Here is a 19,815-nt window from a genome sequence, read left to right as displayed (position 1 = left end):
CACAGAGAGTGGTGGGTGTGTGGAATGCACTGCCAGCGAAGTTGGTAGAGGTGGATACAACAGGGTCTTTTAAGAGACTCTTAGATAGGTACATGGAGCTTAGAAAAATAGAGGGCTATGTGGTAGGGAAATTCTAGGCAGTTTCTAGAGCAGGTTACATGGTCAGCACAACATTGTGGGCCAAAGAGCCAGTAATGTGCTGTAGATTTCTATGTTCTATGGACCTTCTTGACCAATGTCCCATGCAGGATCTTGTCAAAGGCCTTGCTAAAGAGAATGTTGACAATGTCCACTGTCTTGCCTTCATTAACTTTCCTGGTAACTTCCTCTATAATGTTGGTTAAACATGACTTACCACACACAAAGCCATACTATTCCTAATCAGTCCCTGTCTATCCAAATACTTAGCCTGATCTCAGTAGTTGGGAAGATGTTGGAGTCAATTGTTAAGTTTGAGGTTATGGAGGACTTGGTGACACAGGACAAGACAGGCATCTTTAAGGGAAAAATCTTGACTGATGAACCTGGTGGAATTCTTTGAGGAGATTACAAGTAGGACAGATAAAGGGGATGCAGAGGATGATGTATATTTGGACTTTCAGAAGGCCCTTGCCAAGGTGTCACATATGAGGCTGCTAACCAAGTTAAGACCCATGGTTTTACAGGAAAGTTACTGGCATGGTTAGAGCATTGGCTGATTGGTAGGAGGCAGTGAGTAGGAATAAAAGGATACCTTTCTGGCTGTCTGCCAGTGACTAGTAGTGTTCTGCAGGGGTCAGTGTTGGGACCACTTCTTTTTATGCTGTATATAAATGATTTAGATAATGGAATAGATGGCTTTGTTGTCAAGTTTGCAGATGATACAAAGATTGGTGGAGGGCCAGGTAGTGTTGAGGAAACAGGTAGGATGCAGAAGGACTTAGACAGATTAGGAGAATGAGCAAGAAAGTGGCAAATGAAATACAATGTTGAAAAATGCATGGTCATACACTTCGGTAATAGAAATAAATATGTTCTAAATGAGGAGAAAATCCAAAAATCTGAGATGCAGAGGGACTTGGGAACCTTTGTGTAGAACATCCTAAAGGTTAACTTGCAGGTAGAGAAGCTGGTGAGGAAGGCAGATGTAATGTTAGCTTTCATTTCAGAGGTCTAGAATACAAGAACAGGGATGTGATGCTGGGGCTTTATAAGCCACTGTTCAGGCCTCATCTTGAGTATTGTGAAAAGTTTTGGGCTTTTCATCTAAGAAAAGATGTGCTGGCATTGGGGAAGGTTCAGAGGAGGTTCACAAGGATCATTCCGGTATCATACGAGGAACATTTGATGGCTCTGAGTCTGTACTCGCTGGATTTTAGAAGACTGAGGGGGGATTTCATTGAAACCTTTCAAATGTTGAAAGGCCTAGATAGAGTAGATGTGAAAAGGATGTTTCCCATGGTGGGAGAGTCTAGGACAAGAGGGCACAGCCTCAGAATTGAGGGGTACCCATTTCAAAACAGAAATACAGAGTAATTTCTTTAGCCAGAGAGTGGTGAATTTGAGGAAATTGTTACCACAGTCAGCTGTGGTGGCCAGATCATTGGGTATACTTAAGGCAGAGATTAATAGGTTCTCCATTGGACACAGCATCAAAGGGTTCACGTGGAAGGCTGGGATCTGGGGATGAGGAGGAGAACAAAAAGGATCAGCCATGATTAAATGGTGGAGCAGAGTTGATGGGCCGGATGGCCTAATCCTGCTCCTATGTCTTATGGTCTTGTCCTTCACTTTTTCTACTAGGGTAGTACTTTTTCTACCACCTTATGCCCTCTTTTAGCCCTCCTGATTTTCTTGCGTTTCTTATACTGCTCAAGTACCTCTTTTGTTCCTACCTGCTATGCACTTCCTTCTTTCTCTTAACCAGGCTTCACTATCTCTTGAAATCCAATGTTTCCTAAACCTGTTATCTTTGTCTTTTATTCTACCAGGAACATACAAACTCTGTACTCTCAAAATTTCCCTTTTGAAGCCTCCCATTTACCAAGTAAACCTTTGCTAGAAAATAACCAAGCCCAACCCACACTTGCCAGATCCTTCTGATCCCATCAAAATTAGCCTGTCTCCAACTTAGAATCTCAATCCAAGAACCAGATCTATCCTTTTCCATAATTACCTTGAAACGAGTAGTATTATGATCACTAGATGGAAAGTGTTCCTCTACACAAATTTCTGTTACTTGTCCTGTCTCATTCCCTGATAGGAGATCTAGTATTGCACTCTCTCTGGTTGGAATTTCTATGATTAAGATTAAAGAAACCTTCCTGAACACCTTTGACAAATTTTTGTATTCAGGAAAGTTTCCTTAAGTTCCATCAAGAGAAAGGTTGTCATAAATTCTATTGTATTTTGTTATTTTCCTGTTAATGCCTACAAGAAAATGAATCTCAATGTAATATATGGCATATATACAGTCTAATATTAAGTTTTCTTGATTTGACCTGACTTTGACCATGTGTGGATCCGTGAAACAGTGGGTAGCGGTACCAGCTCACAGCTCTTGCCAACTGGGTTCAATCCTGACCTCAGGTGTTGGTCCTTGGAATTATTCAGCACCTCCAGTCTCTCCTTATTACTGAAAATTCTCTAATTTCCAAAACACCTTTCTGACAGTGAGCGGAAAAACACGCAATGCTCCAACTGTGGCCTCACCGATGTTTAATAAAGTTGTACCATAACATTTCCAACACTCCAACAGAATCTTGTTTCTGTTCCTGTGCTGTGATGTTCTAAGTTCTGAGCTCTCTCTTCTCCTCGGTGCTGTCCTGCACCCTCCATCCCCTGTGTCTCCCTGCAAATGCCACCGTGTGAGCACCAGATCTAAGGTTGAGCAATGACCACCTGTAACCCAGGGACTGGGTTACTTTGGAAACTACTCGTATTGTAGATTTTCACTAAAGGAATGACATGGGGCATTTCATGTTTGAGGAAAAACCATACCAACTCATTTATTGTACTCCAAAATCTGAACACAAAGTGCAGCAACTGAACTTCACGTAATTACGTCATCACCTCAGACCTGCCTCTTAAAGTGAACTCCGACTCAGTATCAGTAGTTATAAATTATATGCGTTTCCACCAATGACATTACACTACACAGGCCCTGCTAAAATTCACTGAAACTGACATTGTGAGCCTGTCCGGAAGCTGGTCGAGCCACCCGGCTTAAGTCCTCTGTTCCATGAGTGGATAAACAGCAGAGGGCTCTGGCTCGTCTCAAAGTGCACTGACATACGCATGATCATATGATACCAGGGGCACGGTAATGGAATTCTCCAAACCTTGGTGGGTTGATTTAAGGCAATCTACTGAAATATATTCAGGTTTACCACTCTTATCTGTGATTTAAAGTCTTTTCTCTCCATTTCAAAACACAGAACAAGCCATCATAAGGAGACCTTAGAGGATGTCAGAGTGCATTATGGTGAATGAAAACAAGCGAGGTCAGCTGGAACCTGAGAGTGCTGCACGACATGATGAGAGGTAGGAATAGGTGCAAAGGGATTTCATTTACTGAGGAGGCTAGAACCCTGTTCAGAGGTGTCAGGAATAAAATCAACCGGGGCTCATACTGCTACTTGCACACCAACTTGGTCACGACTGACTGCACATCCTCTTTTGGAGCTGCTCTGAGCACTAGCAGGACACACAGGAGATGATCATGCAACACTCATCCATCGGAGAGCCTTCAGGTCAGCTTTTAAGGAACGATGGCACTGCTTGCATTGGCCATTGGATTGCTGTGGTGTGATGAAGCCTAATGCCAAGGTTCTGGGCCACCTCAGCCCAGAGGTCTGAAATGAACTGGGGACCGTGGTCAGAAGAAATATCAGCTAGGATGCCAAACTGAGTAAGCCAGGTGCTGATGAATACCCCAGCCACATCTGCGATTGTCATCGATGCCAGAAGGATGATATTATTTTTCCCCTTGATGTGTTGTACTTCTGTTATGAACTGGGATATGTAGGCCAGGCGGCGTTGCTGCCGTGCAGACCAAGGATCTGATATTTTGGTCATTGTGTTCACAAGGGACTTGTGGTCAACAAGTGTTGTGAAATGGCACCCGCTATGGAAGAAAACAAAAATGACAAACAGCCAGATGGAGACCGAGAAGCTCACAGTCAAACATGCTGTACTTCCTTTCGGGGGGATGGAGCTACCGGCTGAAGAAAACGAGCAGCCACCACACAACTCTGACCAAAACACCCACAGCATAGTCTGAGATGTCAGTTGTAATAGTTATGGATTGTTGGGGAGCGGGTACACCGGTAGAGTTGCATTAGAAAGAGCTTGTTTAGTGCCATCATATGCTCTGGTCATGTCCACTGACCAGTCAAGCATGTGATTAGGGACGTTGACTTCAAGCTCACTATACAGGGGAAGTATAAGTTCAGCAGGTCACCGAATGAAGGAAGTCACCATACCTAAAAATTCTTGTATTTTTTTAGCAGTATGGGGTGGTGGGAAATACATAATAGTAGATACTTTTGATGGGAAGGGTTTTACACCTTCTGTGGAGATGCGATGGTCAATAAAGTCAATGGTTGACAACCCAGATTGGCATTTAGCAGGTTTATAATCGACCCGTGTTAGCTTAAGTGTGTGGAGATGAGATACGTGTTCAGATTTGGATGCACTGGTGACAAGCATGTCATCAAGGTGAACAACAAGAAATTCTAAGTCTTTTAATAGAGTCCATCAACTTTTACACCCCAAATGGAATGTGCAGAAACTTAAAAAGGCCAAACAGGGTTATCACAGGCATTTTGGGAATGTTCTCAGAGCACATTCTCAGAGTAAGGCATTTGATAAGCTTCCCCATGCCAGGCTCATTCAGAAAGAAATGAGGCATGGAATCCAAGGACATATTGTTTCTTGGATCCAGAATAGGCTTGACCACCGAAGGCAAAAAGTGGTTGTAGTTGATTCGTATTCTGCATGGAGGTCAGTGACCAGTGGTTTTACATAGGGATCTGTTCTGGGACCTCTCCTCTTTGTGATTTTTATAAATGACCTGGATGAAGAAGTAGAAGCGTGGGTTAGTAAGTTTGATGATGATACAAAAGTTGGAGGCGTTGTGGATAGTCTGGAAGGTTGTCAGAGGTTACAACGGGTCATCGATAGGATGCAGAACTGGGCTGAGAAGTGGGAGATGGACTTCAACCCGGATAAGTGTGAAGTAGTTCATTTTGGGAGGTCAAATATGATGGCAGAATATAGTATTAATGGTAAGACTTAAGGCAGTATGGAGGATCAGCGAGATCTTGGGTTCCATGTCCACAGTACACTCAAAGGTGCTGTGCAGATTGACTCTGTGGTTAAGAAGGTGTATGGTGTGTTGGCCTTCGTCAACCATGGGACTGAGCTCAAGAGCCATGAGGTAATGTTACAGATATACAAGACCTTAGTTAGACCGACTTGGAGTACTGAGTTCAGATCTGGTCACCTCACTACAGGAAGGACGTGGAAACCATAGAAAGGGTGCAGAGGAGATTTACAAGGATGTTGCCTGGATTGGGAAGCATGCCTTATGAGAATAGGTTGAGTGAACTCAGCCTTTTCTCCTTGGAGTGACGGTGGATGAGAGGTGACCCAATAGAGGTGTATAAGATGATGAGGGGCATTGATCATGTGGATAGTCAAAGGCTTTTTCCCTGGGCTGAAATAGCTAACACAGGTCGGGCATAGTTTTAAGGTGCTTGGAAGTTGGTACCAAGGGAATGTCGGGGTAAGTTTTTCACACAGAGAGTGGTGGGTGCATGGAATGCACTGCCAGCGAAGGTGGTAGACGCGGACACAATAGGGTCTTTTAAGAGACTCTTAGATAGGTAGATGGAGCTTAGAAAAATAGGGGGCTATGCAGTAGGGTAATTCTAGGCAGTTTCTAGAGTAGGTTACATGGTTGGCACAACATTGTGGGCCAAAGGGCCTGCGATGTGCTGTAGATTCTCTATGTTTCTATGTTCACACAGGCACATGATGGTAGCCCATAATGTGACTTCGGTGATGGTGATTTCCTCATGGGTGGTAACCACCAATGGACTTAGGGACCATATGGAAGGGTGCAGCCTGGGAGTTATTCGACCTGCGTACAATGCCAACTCTTTCAAATGGCAAACTCACCTTTTGCAGTTGCCAGCTTTTCTGGGTCCAGTCTATGTGTGCGGGCATGGACTAGTGGGTCAGTCGTGGGAATTTGATGCTCAACCCCATGTTTTGTGACTTTCGTGGAGAATGTGGGCTTGACGAGTTTTGGGAATTCACCCAGCATTCGAGTAAAATCAGATGTAGTGGTGCATGTGCTTGACAGAGTTGTTGTGGGGAACTTACTGGGGGAGCAGGGTAAAAACTCAAAGGTCTTGACATCCACAAAATGGCAGTTCTTAAAAATCAACCAACAGTCCTTGGGCACACAGGAAATCTGCGCCAAACAGGGGTCTAGCCACTTTAGCCAGGACAAAGTCTTGTGTAACGTCACCCACCGAAGCGGAGCATCCCCTGTCGTGTCCTGTAAGTCTGGATCCTGCTCCCATTGACGGCCTCCCATGAGGTTTTGTTACTCTTTGCCTTTTCATCAATAGGTGATGCCAGTAGTACACTCACTTGAACATCTAGGCCACACGGGAAATGTCGTCCTGAAAGGGTGTCCTTAATGAACAATAGACAACCCTGGCAGCTGGAAACCAGAGCGTTTACACATCTCTGATGTCCTGATGCATTGGCACTGATGAAGCTGCAAGGCAGCTGGCACTTCCTAGCATTCGTACCAAAGAGAGCATGGTAGAAACATTGACCTGGCATTGTCTGTTTGGAGGCTTTGCTGACCAGGCTTATCAAGGCAGGGAAAGGAGAAGAAGTTCTCCACTTCTGCCTGGCTGAGTGTAGACTATATCATCCATTTTAGCAAGCTCCCTATAGTCCTTCACTGGTGCATTAGCGAAGGCTATGTGAACTTGACCAGACATTTGCTGCATGAAGAGGTCTTTAAAAATAAAAAAAATGATGGTGATTTCCCAGGAACATGTGGCTCATTATTCTGACAGCTTGGAGAGGAACTGTTTGGCGCGCTTAGACCTGATAGTCCGAAATTCTGTAAAAGGTGAGTTTTCTGCGAATAGCATTTATCGTGTTTAGGTGGGTGTTCAAGCAGACCCACCACTCTCACAGCTGTGGGATTGCTGAGTGACACTACCACATGGAAATATTTGGCATTGTCAGCGGAGATTTCTCACAGCGGGAACTGGGCCTCTGCTTGTACAAACCAAGTGATAGCATTTTACTCCCAAAGCTCTGGCGGTTTCAAAGCGACCACATTGGCTGACATGTTCAATAACTCTGGAATCGTCCTAGAGCATCAGGATTACCAGTGTAGGTTTTCACAAATGAAACAATGTGAGGCATTTTATGTTAAGAGAAAACATAACAACTCATTTATTGTACTCCAAACCTGAACTTCATGTAATTTCGTCATAACGTCAGACCAGCCTCAAAGTGAACCCCAACAATGTTGGTGGTTGTGAATGATGTAGGTGTCCATAATTACATCACCCTACAGTATAACTGTTTCATCAGAAGACACAATGATGATTACTTGGTCAGCATATGTCAGTAACACGGGGGACCTCAGGAAACATGCTGAAATACACCGCCTGTCTCTGCGGAACATGATATTCCTGTAGTTCGGTGTGGTGGAAGTGTGTGGAATGGGATGTTCCCAGAGTTCAGTGCAGTGGGAATGTGTGGAATGGGATATTCCCGGAGTTCACTGCTTTTGGAACATGTGGAATGGGACAGTCCTGGATTTGGGTTCAGTGGGAACATGTGGAATGGGATATCCTTGAGTTCAGTGCAGTGGGAAGGTGTGGTATTAAACTGGTTTCTTACCCGGTTGCCTTTTTCTCCAGAAAGTCCTGGCAAGCCATCAAAACCACGGTCACCCTGCAGAGGACAACATTCAAGAGTCAAGATTATTTGCCATGTATATTTCCCGTATTAATTTGTAGATCCTTCTGTTCTACCATACTCCTCAGTGCTCTACTGTTTACTGAGCAAGACCAACCCTGGTTTGTCCTCCAAAATGCAACACCACATACTTGTCTGCATGAAATTCTGTCTGCCATTTTCAGCTCATTTTTTCCAGATCCAGATGCTGACGAAAGTTTGGAATTAGGGCCAGGTGAACTTTGCTGGTATTAGACAGAGTTGATTAGAATAAGCTGTTTGCAGGCAAAGGGACATATGGCAAGTGAAAGAAATTTAAAAAATAACAACAGTTCAAAGTTTCCATGTTTCTGTTCTACGTTTCGTATTAGAGTGAAGGACAAAGCTGGCTGGAGTAAGGAAACCAGGACAATGAGGGATATTAAGTCTCTGGTCAAAGATGAGACATGGGTCAGGTACAAGGCAGCTGGAATTAAGTGAATCTCTAGAAGAGTATAGGGTTGCAGCAGTGTACTGAAGAAGGACTTCAAAAGGATAAACAGGAGGTCTGAGATAGCTTTAGGGAGAGAAGATCAGGGAGAATCCAAAGATATTAAACCAAGATGACACCAAGATTGGGGATGTAGTGAACAGAAAGCAAGACTATTAGAGGTTGCACCAGGATCTGGACCAGCAGGAAACCTGGGTTGAAAAATGGCAGATAGGATTTAATGCAGACAAGTGCGAGGTGTTGTACTTCAGTAGAACCAACCAGGGTAGTTCTTACAGAGTGAGTAGTAGGGCAGCAAGGAGTGCAGTACAACAAATGGATCTGGGAAGACAGGTCCTTAACTCATTGAAAATGGTGGCACAGGAAGATCAGGTTGTAAAGGAACCTTTTGAGATATTGGCTTTCATAAATAAAAATATTGAGCACAGGAGATGAGATGGTGTGTTCAAATTGTACAAGACATTGGTGTGGCCTAATTTGGGACTCCCATAGTGTAAAAGGACTACATGTACCATTTCGCCAAGTATCTATGCTCCGTCCACCAGAAGAAGTGGGATCTCCCAGTACCCACACATTTTAATTTCACTTCCCATTCCAATATGCCAATCCATGGCCTCCTCTACTGTCGGCGATGAGGCCACACTCATGTTGGAAGAACAACACCTTATGTTTCATTTAGGTATCCTCCAACCTGATGGTATGAACGTTAATTTCTCAAACTTCCACTAATGACCCACCCGCATCACCATTGTCCACCCCCTTTTCCCTCCTTCACCTCATCTCTTTGCCTGCACATTGCCTCCCTCTGGTGCTCTTCTCCAGTTTGCACTCTTCCATGGCCTCCTGACTTCTCCTAATAGCTTTCCCCTTCTCCATCCTTGTAACTCTTTCACCAAACAACTTCCCAGATCTTTACTTCACCCACCGCTTCCCAGTTACACCTATCACCCTGCATTTCTCTCCCCACCTTCCAACCCTGACGCCTCTTTTTTCTCTCCAGCACTGATGAAGGATTTCAGCCCAGGACATTGACTGTCCTTTTTCCAGAGATGCTTCCTGGCCTTCAGCATTTTGTGTGTGTCACTTAGATTTCCAGTATCAGCAGATTTTCACTTGTTTCTACAGAGAAATGATCTATTTCTGGAACTTGACATGACACATGTCTACACAGTACTATCTCTGACACTTCACATAACAACACGCCTCTACACAGTACTGACCTATGTACTCACCTATCTCTGCCACTTCACATAACAACACACCTCTACAGGAATATCTGTGGTTAAGAAGGCATATGGTGCATTGGCCTTCACCAACCGTGAGATTGAGTTTAAGAGTCGAGAGGTAATGATCAGACCGCACTTGGAGTACTGTGCTCAATTCCGGTTGCCTCACTACAGGAAGGACATGCAAACCATAGAAAGGGTGCAGAGGAGATTTACAAGGATGTTGCCTGGATTGGGGAGCATGCCTTATGAGAATAGGTTGAGTGAACTTGGCCTTTTCTCCTTGGAGCGATGGAGGATGAGAGGTGACCTGATGGAGGTGTACAAGATAATGAGAGGCATTGATGGTGTGGATAGCCAGAGGCTTTTTCCCAAGGCTGAAATGGCTAGCACAAGAGGGCGTAGTTTTAAGGTGCTTGGAGGTAGGTACAGAGGAGATGTCAGGGTAAGTTTTTTACGCAGAGAGTGGTGAGTTTGTGGAATGGGCTGCCAGCGGCGGTGGTGGAGACGGAAACGATAGGGTCTTTTAAGAGACTCCTGGATGGATACATGGAGCTTAGAAAAATAGAGGACTATGGGTAAGCCTAGGTAGTTTCAGGGTAAGGACATGTTTGGCACAGCTTTGTGGGCCGAAGGGCCTGTATTGTGCTGTAGGTTTTCTATGTTTCTATGTTACACAGTACCTTCCCATCTCTGTCACCCCTCCGGCCTCTACACCCCTCCCCATCTCTGTCATCTGTCCTGTCCCTACACCCCTCCTGGTCTCTGTAATCTCCTCCATCCCCGACACTCTTCCATGTCTTTGTAACCCCCTCCAGCTCCTATATCCCCTCACATCTCTGTCATTCCTTCGGTCCCTAAACCCCTCCCGGTCTCTGTCACCCCCTCCATCCTCGACACCTTTCTCTGTCTCTGTAACCCCATCCAGCTCACATTCACTCCTGACATTAAACATTGATTCCCTGTGCTTTAAACCCCTGAACTCCCTCCTAACCCTCTCCACCTCTCTACTCATTTACACCTCTGCCTGCTGTCAAGGTTTGATACTTCCGTCCCAGAACATCTTGCCCAGGTTCAGTGTCCCTGTGCCTCGGCCACATTCCACATGATGGCGTATGGAGACGCACGCGCAAGTTGACATTGCTGTGGAATTACCTTTGAACCAGGCTCTCCAGGCATTCCCCGGGGTCCATCAGCTCCAGGCCGACCCTGGAAAGGATAACAACTCACAAGTCATGTGTGCAAGGAGGGCTGCAGGTAATGATGGAGAAAGTAGGGCAAAGATGAAGTGGGCAGAGAATGATGGGGGAATAAGGTCTTTGGGAGGACTGGAAAATGTGTGATGGTGAGACCCTGAGCAGTGCGATAAACAGAAGATTCAAGTGTACAAGTATAAACTGAACTGAATGTGGAAGCACAGGCAGATAGGTGGGGAGCAACACTCACAACACGCTGGAGGAACTCAGCAGGTCGGGCAGCATCTGTGGAAAAGATCGGTCGACGTTTCGGGTCGGAACCCTTCGTCAGGACTGAAGAGGGAGGGGGCAGAGGCCCTATAAAGAAGGTGGGGGGGTGGGAAGGAGAAGGCTGGTAGGTTCCAGGTGAAAAACCAGTGAGGGGAAAGATAAAGGGGTGGGGGAGGGGAAGCAGGGAGGGGATAGGCAGGAAAGGTGAAGAAGGAATAGGGGAAAACACAATGGGTAGTAGAAGGAGGCGGAACCATGAAGGAGGTGATAGGCAGCTGGGGGAAGGGGCAGAGTGACATAGGGATAGAGGAAGGAAGGGAGAGGGAATTACCGGAAGTTGGAGAATTCTATGTTCATACCAAGGGGCTGGAGACTACCTAGACAGTATATGAGGTGTTGCTCCTCCAACCTGAGTTTAGCCTCATCATGGCAGTAGAGGAGACCATGTATGGACATATCTGAAAGGGAATGGGAGTGGGAAGCAGAGTTGAAGTGGGTGGCAACTGGGAGATCCTGTCTGTTGTGGCGGACGGAGCGGAGGTGCTCGATGAAGCGGTCCCCCAATCTGCGTCGGGTTTCACCGATGTAGAGGAGGCCGCACCGGGAGCACCGGATGCAATAGATGACCCCAACAGACTCACAAGTGAAGTGTTGCCTCATCTGGAAGGACTGTTTGGGGCCCTGAATGGTGGCAAGAGTGGAGGTGTAGGGACAGGTGTAACACTTGCGCTTACAGGGATACGTGCCAGGTGGGAGATCCGTGGGGAGGGACATGTGGACCAGGGAGTCGCGGAGGGACCGATCCCTGTGGAAAGCGGAGAGGGAAAGATGTGCTTAGTGGTGGGGTCTTCTTGAATGTGGCAGAAGTTGCGGAGGATAATGTGCTGGATCCGGAGGCTGGTGGGGTGGTAGTTGAGGACAAGGGGAACTCTGTCCCTGTTGTGGTGGTGGGAGGATGGGGTGAGAGCCAAAGTGCAGGAAATGGAGGAGATGCGGGTGAGAGCATCATTGATGACGGCAGAAGGGAAAGAAAGAGGACATTTGAGATGTCCTGGAACAGAAAGATTCACCCTGTGGTTCATAGACTCACTCTGTGGTTCATATTCTAGGCATTATTTGTTTATGCCTTTTGAATGTACAGTTTGCTGTTTTTCACACACTGGATGTTTGATGGTCTTTGTACTGGGGGGGTGGGGGGGGGGGGGGTTCGTGGATTCTGTTGAGTTTCTTTGTTTTGTGGCTGCCTGAAAGAAAATGAATCTCTGGGTTGTGGACTGTGTATCCACACTGTTCAGAAATGTACTTTGAACTTTGAGACAAGGGTTAATGAAATGGTGACACCACCAGTGGAGCACTGTGTGCAGTTTGGGTCACCACACCCCAGGAAGGGGGTCACTGCACTGCAGATGGTGCAGAGGAGATTTCACAGTCTGTTGCCCGGTCTAGATTCAGAATCTGGAGAGGGTGAATCTGTTCTTCTTGGAGTGGAGGAGGCTGGGGACGAGGAATCCAAGTGCAGGTGGACAAAAAATGGGGGAAAATTTTCCCCTATTGCAAAGGTGTCTAATCTCACAGGGCAAAGGCTTAAGGAGAGGGATAGGAGGTTCAGAGGAAAATTAAGAAAGAAATTTTGAACTCACTACTTGAGGGGGAGAGGTAGAGACAGAAACCTTCACAAGAAAGATGAGTCTCGAATCATCAAGGCAGAGAAGGTGGAGGAGTCAGTGAGGGTCACTACTCGTCACTGCTGCTCAGTGCCAGTCAATGGTACAGATCATGACTACACCGAGCTGGTCAATATTGATCAGTGCTGGTCAATAGTGCAGGATACTCTAGGACAGTGCTGCTCACTACTGGACAGTGCTGGTCAATTATGAAAGTCACTGTTGGTCAGTGCTGATCAGTGGTGCAGGTTACTATTTGTAGTGCTGGTCAATGGTGCAGGTCACTACTGGTCAGTGCTGGTCAATGGTACAGGTCACTACTGGTCAGTAGTGGTCACTGGTACTCATCAGTGCTGGTCAATAGTGCGGGTTACTACTCGCCACTGCTGGTCAATGGTATAGGAGTACCGGTCAATGATGGTCTATTGTGATGGTCACTACTGCTCAGTGCTGCTCAATAGTGCAAGTAAACTTTGGTTAGTACTGGTGTATAGTGTAGGTCACTATTGGTCAGTGCTGGTCAGTAGTGCAGGTTACTAGTGATCAGTGCTGATCAATAGTGCATAATACTATTCATAAGAGCTGGTCTATGATGCAGGTCACTATTGGTCAGTATATGTCAATAGTGAAGGTCACTACTAGTCAGTGCTATCAATGGTGCAAGTCATTATTAGTCAGTGCTGGTCAATGGTGCCAATCTCTACTGGTCAGTGCTGGTCAATTATGCAGGTTACTACTGGTCAGTGCTGATCAATAGTGCAGCTTATGGCTTATCAGTGCTGGTCAATAGTTAAGGTCACAACTGGTCAGTACTGGTGATTGGTGCAGGATACCACTGATCAGTGCTGGTCACTATTGGTCTTGCTGGTCAATAGTGCAGTTCACTACTGGTCAGTGCTGGTCAATAGTGCTGACCACTACTGGTCAGTGGTACAGGTCACAACTGGTCAGTGCTGGTGAATTGTGTAGGATAATATTCATAAGTGCTGGTCAATGATGCAGGTCACTATTGGTCGGTATATGACAATAGTGCAAGTCACTACTAGTCAATGCTGGTCAATGATGCAAGCCATTACTGGTCAGTGCTGCTCAATAGTGTAGGTCACCTTTGTTCAGTGCTGGTCAATACTGCAGCTCACTACTGATGAGTGCTGTTCAATGGTACAGGTCACTACTGATCAGGGCTGTTCAATAGTGCAGGTCACTACTGATCAGTGCTGATCAATGGTACAGGTCACTACTAGTCAATGTAGGTGAATGGTGCAGGATACTGCTGGTTGGTGCTGATCAACTGTGCAGATCACTATTCATAAGTGCTGGTCAATAATGCAGGTCACTATTTGTCACTACTGCTCAGTGCTGATCAATGGTAAAAGTCATGACTGGTCACTGCTGGTCAATGGTATATGCCTGGTGAATAGCACAGGTCTCTACTGATCAATGCTGGTCAATGGTGCAAGTTATTGAGCTCAGTGCTGCTCAATAGTGCACGTCACCTTTGGTCAGTATTGGTGAATAGTACAGGTCACTATTAGAGAGTGCTGGTCAATGGTGCAGGTCACTGCTGCTCAATGCACTGAGTGGTGCAGGATACTACCGGTCAGTGCTGATCAATGGTGCAAGTTATTACTGGTCAGTGCTGGTCAATAATGCCGGTCACTACTGGTCAGTGCTGTTCAATAGTACAGGTCACCTTTGGTCAGTACTGGTGAACAGTGTAGGCACAACTGGTCAGTGCTGGTCATTAGTACAGGTCACTACTGGTCAGTGCTGGTCAAATGGTGCAGGTCACTACTGATCAGTAATGGTCAATAGTTAAGGTCACTATTGCTCAGTGCTGGTCAACGGTATAGGTCACTGCTGGTCAATAGAGCAGGTCACTACTGATCAGTGATGGTCAGTGGTGCACGTCACAACAGGGACATCAAGAACAGGGGGTTTGGGCACAGGAGAATTGAGAATTGTGATTAGGAACTGGCATTGATGACTGGGATTGGGGACAGGAATTGGGCCAGGGATTTGGCACAAAGCAATTGGGGTCAGGCGGTTGGGGATGGGGCATGGGATCAGGGGTTGGGAATAGGGGAACTGGGGACTGGGATTAGGGTCAAGGATTGGCAACTGTCATTGATGACTGTGATTGGAGACAGGGATTGGGTGCAGGGTGATTAGGGAGAGAGGGTTTTGGGGACAGAGGATCAGGAAAAGATTGACTGGGGACAGGTGGATTGGGGAAAGAGGTGTGGTGATAGGATAATTCAGTACTGGGATTGGGGAAAGGATTTGGGGAAGGTGGGGTTGTGAATAAGGGGCTGGGGATGAGGGTTGGGGTCAGAGTGATGGGGGTCATGGATGGGAGTCAGGGGTTGGGGACAGCAATTGGGACAAGGGTATTGGGAACAGGGATTGGGATGCGTGATTGAAAACAGGAGGATGGAGACAGCGGAGGGGGGACAGCGATTGGGAATTTGCGTGAGAGTTTGATGGCATGCGAATCCAAAGGTACCTACCCTCCTGCCAGATTTTCCGGACGCTCCTATTATTCCTTGAATTCCACGAGGACCCTGAGTGAGGTGAATATAGCAGTCAGTCATATTCACGCTAGGAGATACTTCAACTTCACCCTCAAGGCATTGACATCACATCCAGTGCTGGAGCACAGGAAGGATGGGTGTCTCAACAAATAGAATCCAGATCCCGAGTGTGCATCGCCATAGGACGGAGAGTCTCCCCTCCTGTCCTCCCCGACTCTAACCAGTCTCCTCCATCCTTCCCCACCTATCTCCTAACCTCATCCGCCACATTCTCCCCTCCCTACCACCCTATTGCAGTCTCCACACCATTTGCCCCTTTCCTCTCAACCCCAGTCACCCTATTATGTCCCCATTCTTCTCAACCCCCTCTCCTACACCATCTCCCCATCCTCCTACCATTTGCCCATTTCTCTCAAACACTATCTCCCCATTCCTCTCAACCCCCATTTCACCATTTCCCCCATACCTCTCAGTCCCATCTCCACCCATCTTCCCCATTCCTCTCAAACCCCATCTTCCCACCATCTCCGCATTCCTTTTAACCACGGTTTCCCTAACATTATCCCTTTGTTCTCAAAATGCATCTACCCACCATCTTCCCCATTGCTCTCCACCATCTCCCCATTTCCTCTCATCCCTATCTTCCCGCCATCTCCTCATTCCTTTCAACCACCATCTCCCCCATTCTTATTAAACCCCATGCCCCCACTATCTACCCATTTCCTCTGTAACCCCATCTCCCCACCATCTCTATCATTCCTTACAAACCATAATTCCTTACCATCAGCCCACATTCCTCTCAACCCTGCCTCCCCATCATGTTCTCTATCTCTGTCAACCCCACCATGTTCCCCATTTCTCCCAAACCCACCATATTTCCCATTCCTCTCAAACCCATCTACCTACCATCTCCCCAATTTTTCTCAAAACCATCACCAATCTCCCCATTCCTCATAATACTGTCTCCTACCATCACCCCCTTTTCTCTCAGGCCCCATCTACCTACTCTCCCATTGCTCTCCACCACCTCTGCATTCCTGTCAGCCCCATCTCACAATTTCCTCCATTACACTCTATCCCCACCTCCATCATCTCCACCATTCCTTTCAACATTGACTCACTACACCATCTCCCCATTCCTCTCAAGCCCCATCTCTCCATTTCACCCAATCCCCATCTCCACCACCTCCCCATTCCTTTCAACATTGAGTCACTCCACCATCTCCCCATTCGTCCCAATTCCATCTCCCTATCATCTCCCCATTCCTCTCAATCCCATCTCATTCTTCTCAAGTCCCATCTCTTTATTTCACCCATTTCACCCAATCACCATCTCCCCACCATTGTCCCATCCCTCTCTACCCGTCTCTCCATCATCTCCCTCATTCCTCTCAAAACCATCTCCCAATATTGCGTCATTCCTCTCAAAATCTATTTCCCCACCATTTCCCCATTTCTCTCCACCCCATCTCCCCAACATCTCACCATTCCTGCCATATCCCATCTCCCTACCATCTCTCAACTCCCATCTCAACATTTCCCCCATTCTACTCAATCCCCAACTCTCCACCATCTCCACATTCCTCTCAACACTGATCGCAGCATTTCCCCACCTTTCTCCAGCCCATCTCCCCACCATCTGTCCATTCCACTCAACCCCCATATCACTCTTTGCTCCATCTCCACCATCTCCCCCATTCCTTTCACCTCCAGTCACCCCACCATCTCCCTATTCCTCTCAAGCTCATCTCCCCATCATTTCCTCATTCCTCTCAAACTATCTCTCCATTGCCCACATTCCACCCAATCCCCATCTCCACCATGTTCCTATTCCTCTCAACCCCTGTCTTCCAAACATCTCCCCTGTTCCTCTCAACCCATCTCCCTATCTCTCTATTCCTCTCAAACCCATCTCTCCAGCCATTCCTCATTCCACTCAACTCCATCTCCCCATAATTCTCATCCAACCTCCCATCTCTGCATTCCTCTCATCCCCATCTCTCTACCGGTTCCTCATTCCTCTCAACTCCATCTCCCCTTCATCTCCCAATACTTCTCAACCCGTCTCCCCATCTCTGCATTCCTCTCAACCCCATCTCTCCACCATCTCCTCATTCCTCTCAACCCCATCTTCCCTTCATCTCCCCATACTTCTCAACCCCCATCCCTCTCAATCACCATCTCCCCATCATCTCACCCATTGCTCTCAATCCCAGTCTCCCACACTATCTCACCACTCCTCTCAACCCATTCTTCCCACCATCTCCCCACTATTTGCCTCATATCTCTCAGCTCCCATCTTCCCATTCTTCTAAACCCCATTCTCCTCGCAATCTCACCCATTCCTCTCAAACCCATCTCCTCCTTCCTATCTAGCCCCATCATACCATCTACCCAATGCCTTCCAGTTAATCTCCCCACCATTTCTCCATTCCCCTCAACCCTAGTCTCCCCACCTCCCTGTTCCTCTCAACCCCCAAGAGCTCTACTTCCCCATTCCTCTCAAGTCCCTCTCCCCACCATTTCTTCATTCCTCTCACACCCCATCTCCCCATTATTTTCAAACTTGTCTTCCTACCATCTGCCCGATTAACTCCATTTCCAGCTATCATCTGAAACCTATCTCCCCACCATCTATATCATTCCTCCCAAACTTTGTATCCTCATGATTTCCCCCATTCCCCTTAACCCCTGTCCCATCACCATCTCCTCATTCCCTTCAACCCGTCTATCCACCATCTCCGCCATTCCTCTCAACCCCCTCTCGTCACCATATCACCATTCCTCTCAACCCCAGTCTTCCTAACATTGCCCCCTATCCTCTCAAAACTCATCTACCCACCATCTCCCCCATTGCTCTCCACCCTGTCCCTGCACCATCTCCCCTTTTCCTCTCAACCCCATCTCCCCATTCCTGGCAACCACCATCTCCCCATTCCTTTCAACAAATGTCTTCACATAATCTCCCCCATTCCTATTAAACCACATATCCCCACTATCTATCCCTATCCTCTCCAACCCCATCTCCACCATTCATCTGAAACCCCATCTCCCCACAATCTCTACCATTCCTCCCAAACCCCGTCTCCACATTCCTTTCAACCCCTTTCTCCCACCGTCGCCCAATTCCCCTCAACCCCATCTCTCCCACCATCTCCTCATTCCTCTCAAATCCTAACTTTCCACATCCCCATTTGTTTCAACCCATCTTCCCACTATCTTCCTCATTCCTCTCATCTCGTCTCCCTATCTCCCTATTCCTCTCAAACCCATCTCCCCACCATCTCACCATTTCCTCTCAAACCATGTCTCCTCTCTATCCCCCATACCTCTCAGCCCCAGTCTCCCCATAATCTCACCCATTCTTCTCAACCCCATCTCCCTATTCTTCTCAGCACACATCTCACTATTTCTTCTATTCTCCCCACCTTGTTATCATTATCTTTAAACTCTGTCTACTCATCATCTCCCCATTCCTCTGTAAACCATCACCCACCATCTGCCCAATCCTTTCAACCCCATCCCTCCCAATTACTTACAACTCAATCTCCCCCATTCCTCTCAAACCCCATTTCCTCAACATCTTCCCCATTCCTCTCACCACCCATTGCATCACAATCTGCCCATTTCTTCTCAAACCCCGTCTTGCACCATCTCCCAGATTGCACTCCACCATCTTTCTCCATCATTTCCCGAGTTCTTCTCAAACTCTCCCTCAACTATCTCCACCATCTACACCTTTCCTTTCAAAACCATACCCCAACAACCCCCACTCCTCTCAATCCCTTCTTGCCACCATCTCACCATTCCTCTCAACCTGTCTCCCTAACATCACCCCCTTTCCTCTCAAAACCATCCCCCAACATCTCCCCACTCCTCTCAACCCCCTCTCACTGCCATCTCACCATTCTCTCGACCCCAGTCTCCCTAACATCACCCACTTCCCTCTTAAAATCCATCTACCCTCCATCTCCCCATTCACTCCATCCTGTCTCTCTACCATCTGCTCTTTTTCTCTCAATACCATTTCCCCACCATCTCTCCATTTCTGACAACCATCATCACCCTGCCATTTCTCCATTCATTTCAACCGCCATCTCTTAACCATCTCCCCTTCCTCTCAACCTCCATCTCCCCGAATCCCATGAAACCCCTTCTCCCCACTATCTACCCTTTTCCTGTCAAACCCCATCTCCCCATCATCTCTACTATTCCTCTCAAAGCCTTTCCTCCCTAGTTACCCCATTCCTTTCAATCCCCTTCTCTCCACCATCACTCCATTCCTCTCAATGCCAGTCTCCTCACCATCTCCCCATATTCTCCAAAACCCCATCTCCCCACCATGATCTCAATTTCTCTCAACAGACATCTCCACACAACCTCCCTATTCCTCTCAGAACCATCGCCCAACATCTCCCTATTCCCCACAACCACAGTCTCCCTACTATCGCCCCT

General features: G+C 47.1%; 1 protein-coding gene across 1 annotated transcript in view; it reads right to left on the bottom strand.

The window, feature by feature from the left end:
* Positions 1 to 19,815, bottom strand: part of LOC140206422 (uncharacterized) — a 340,374-nt gene that overhangs the window by 198,036 nt on the left and 122,523 nt on the right. The window contains exons 15-17 of the mRNA XM_072274789.1: positions 15,337 to 15,390; positions 10,852 to 10,905; positions 7,924 to 7,977 (exon numbers count right to left, since the gene is read on the bottom strand). Coding sequence (XP_072130890.1) covers positions 7,924 to 7,977; positions 10,852 to 10,905; positions 15,337 to 15,390 — 162 coding nt within the window. The remainder of the gene's footprint in view (positions 1 to 7,923; positions 7,978 to 10,851; positions 10,906 to 15,336; positions 15,391 to 19,815) is intronic.

The sequence above is a fragment of the Mobula birostris genome, chromosome 12 (assembly GCF_030028105.1).
Source record: "Mobula birostris isolate sMobBir1 chromosome 12, sMobBir1.hap1, whole genome shotgun sequence".
Lineage (NCBI taxonomy): Eukaryota > Metazoa > Chordata > Chondrichthyes > Myliobatiformes > Myliobatidae > Mobula > Mobula birostris.
Note: the sequence above shows the minus strand (reverse complement) of the source record. Positions and strands in the feature narration are given on the sequence as shown.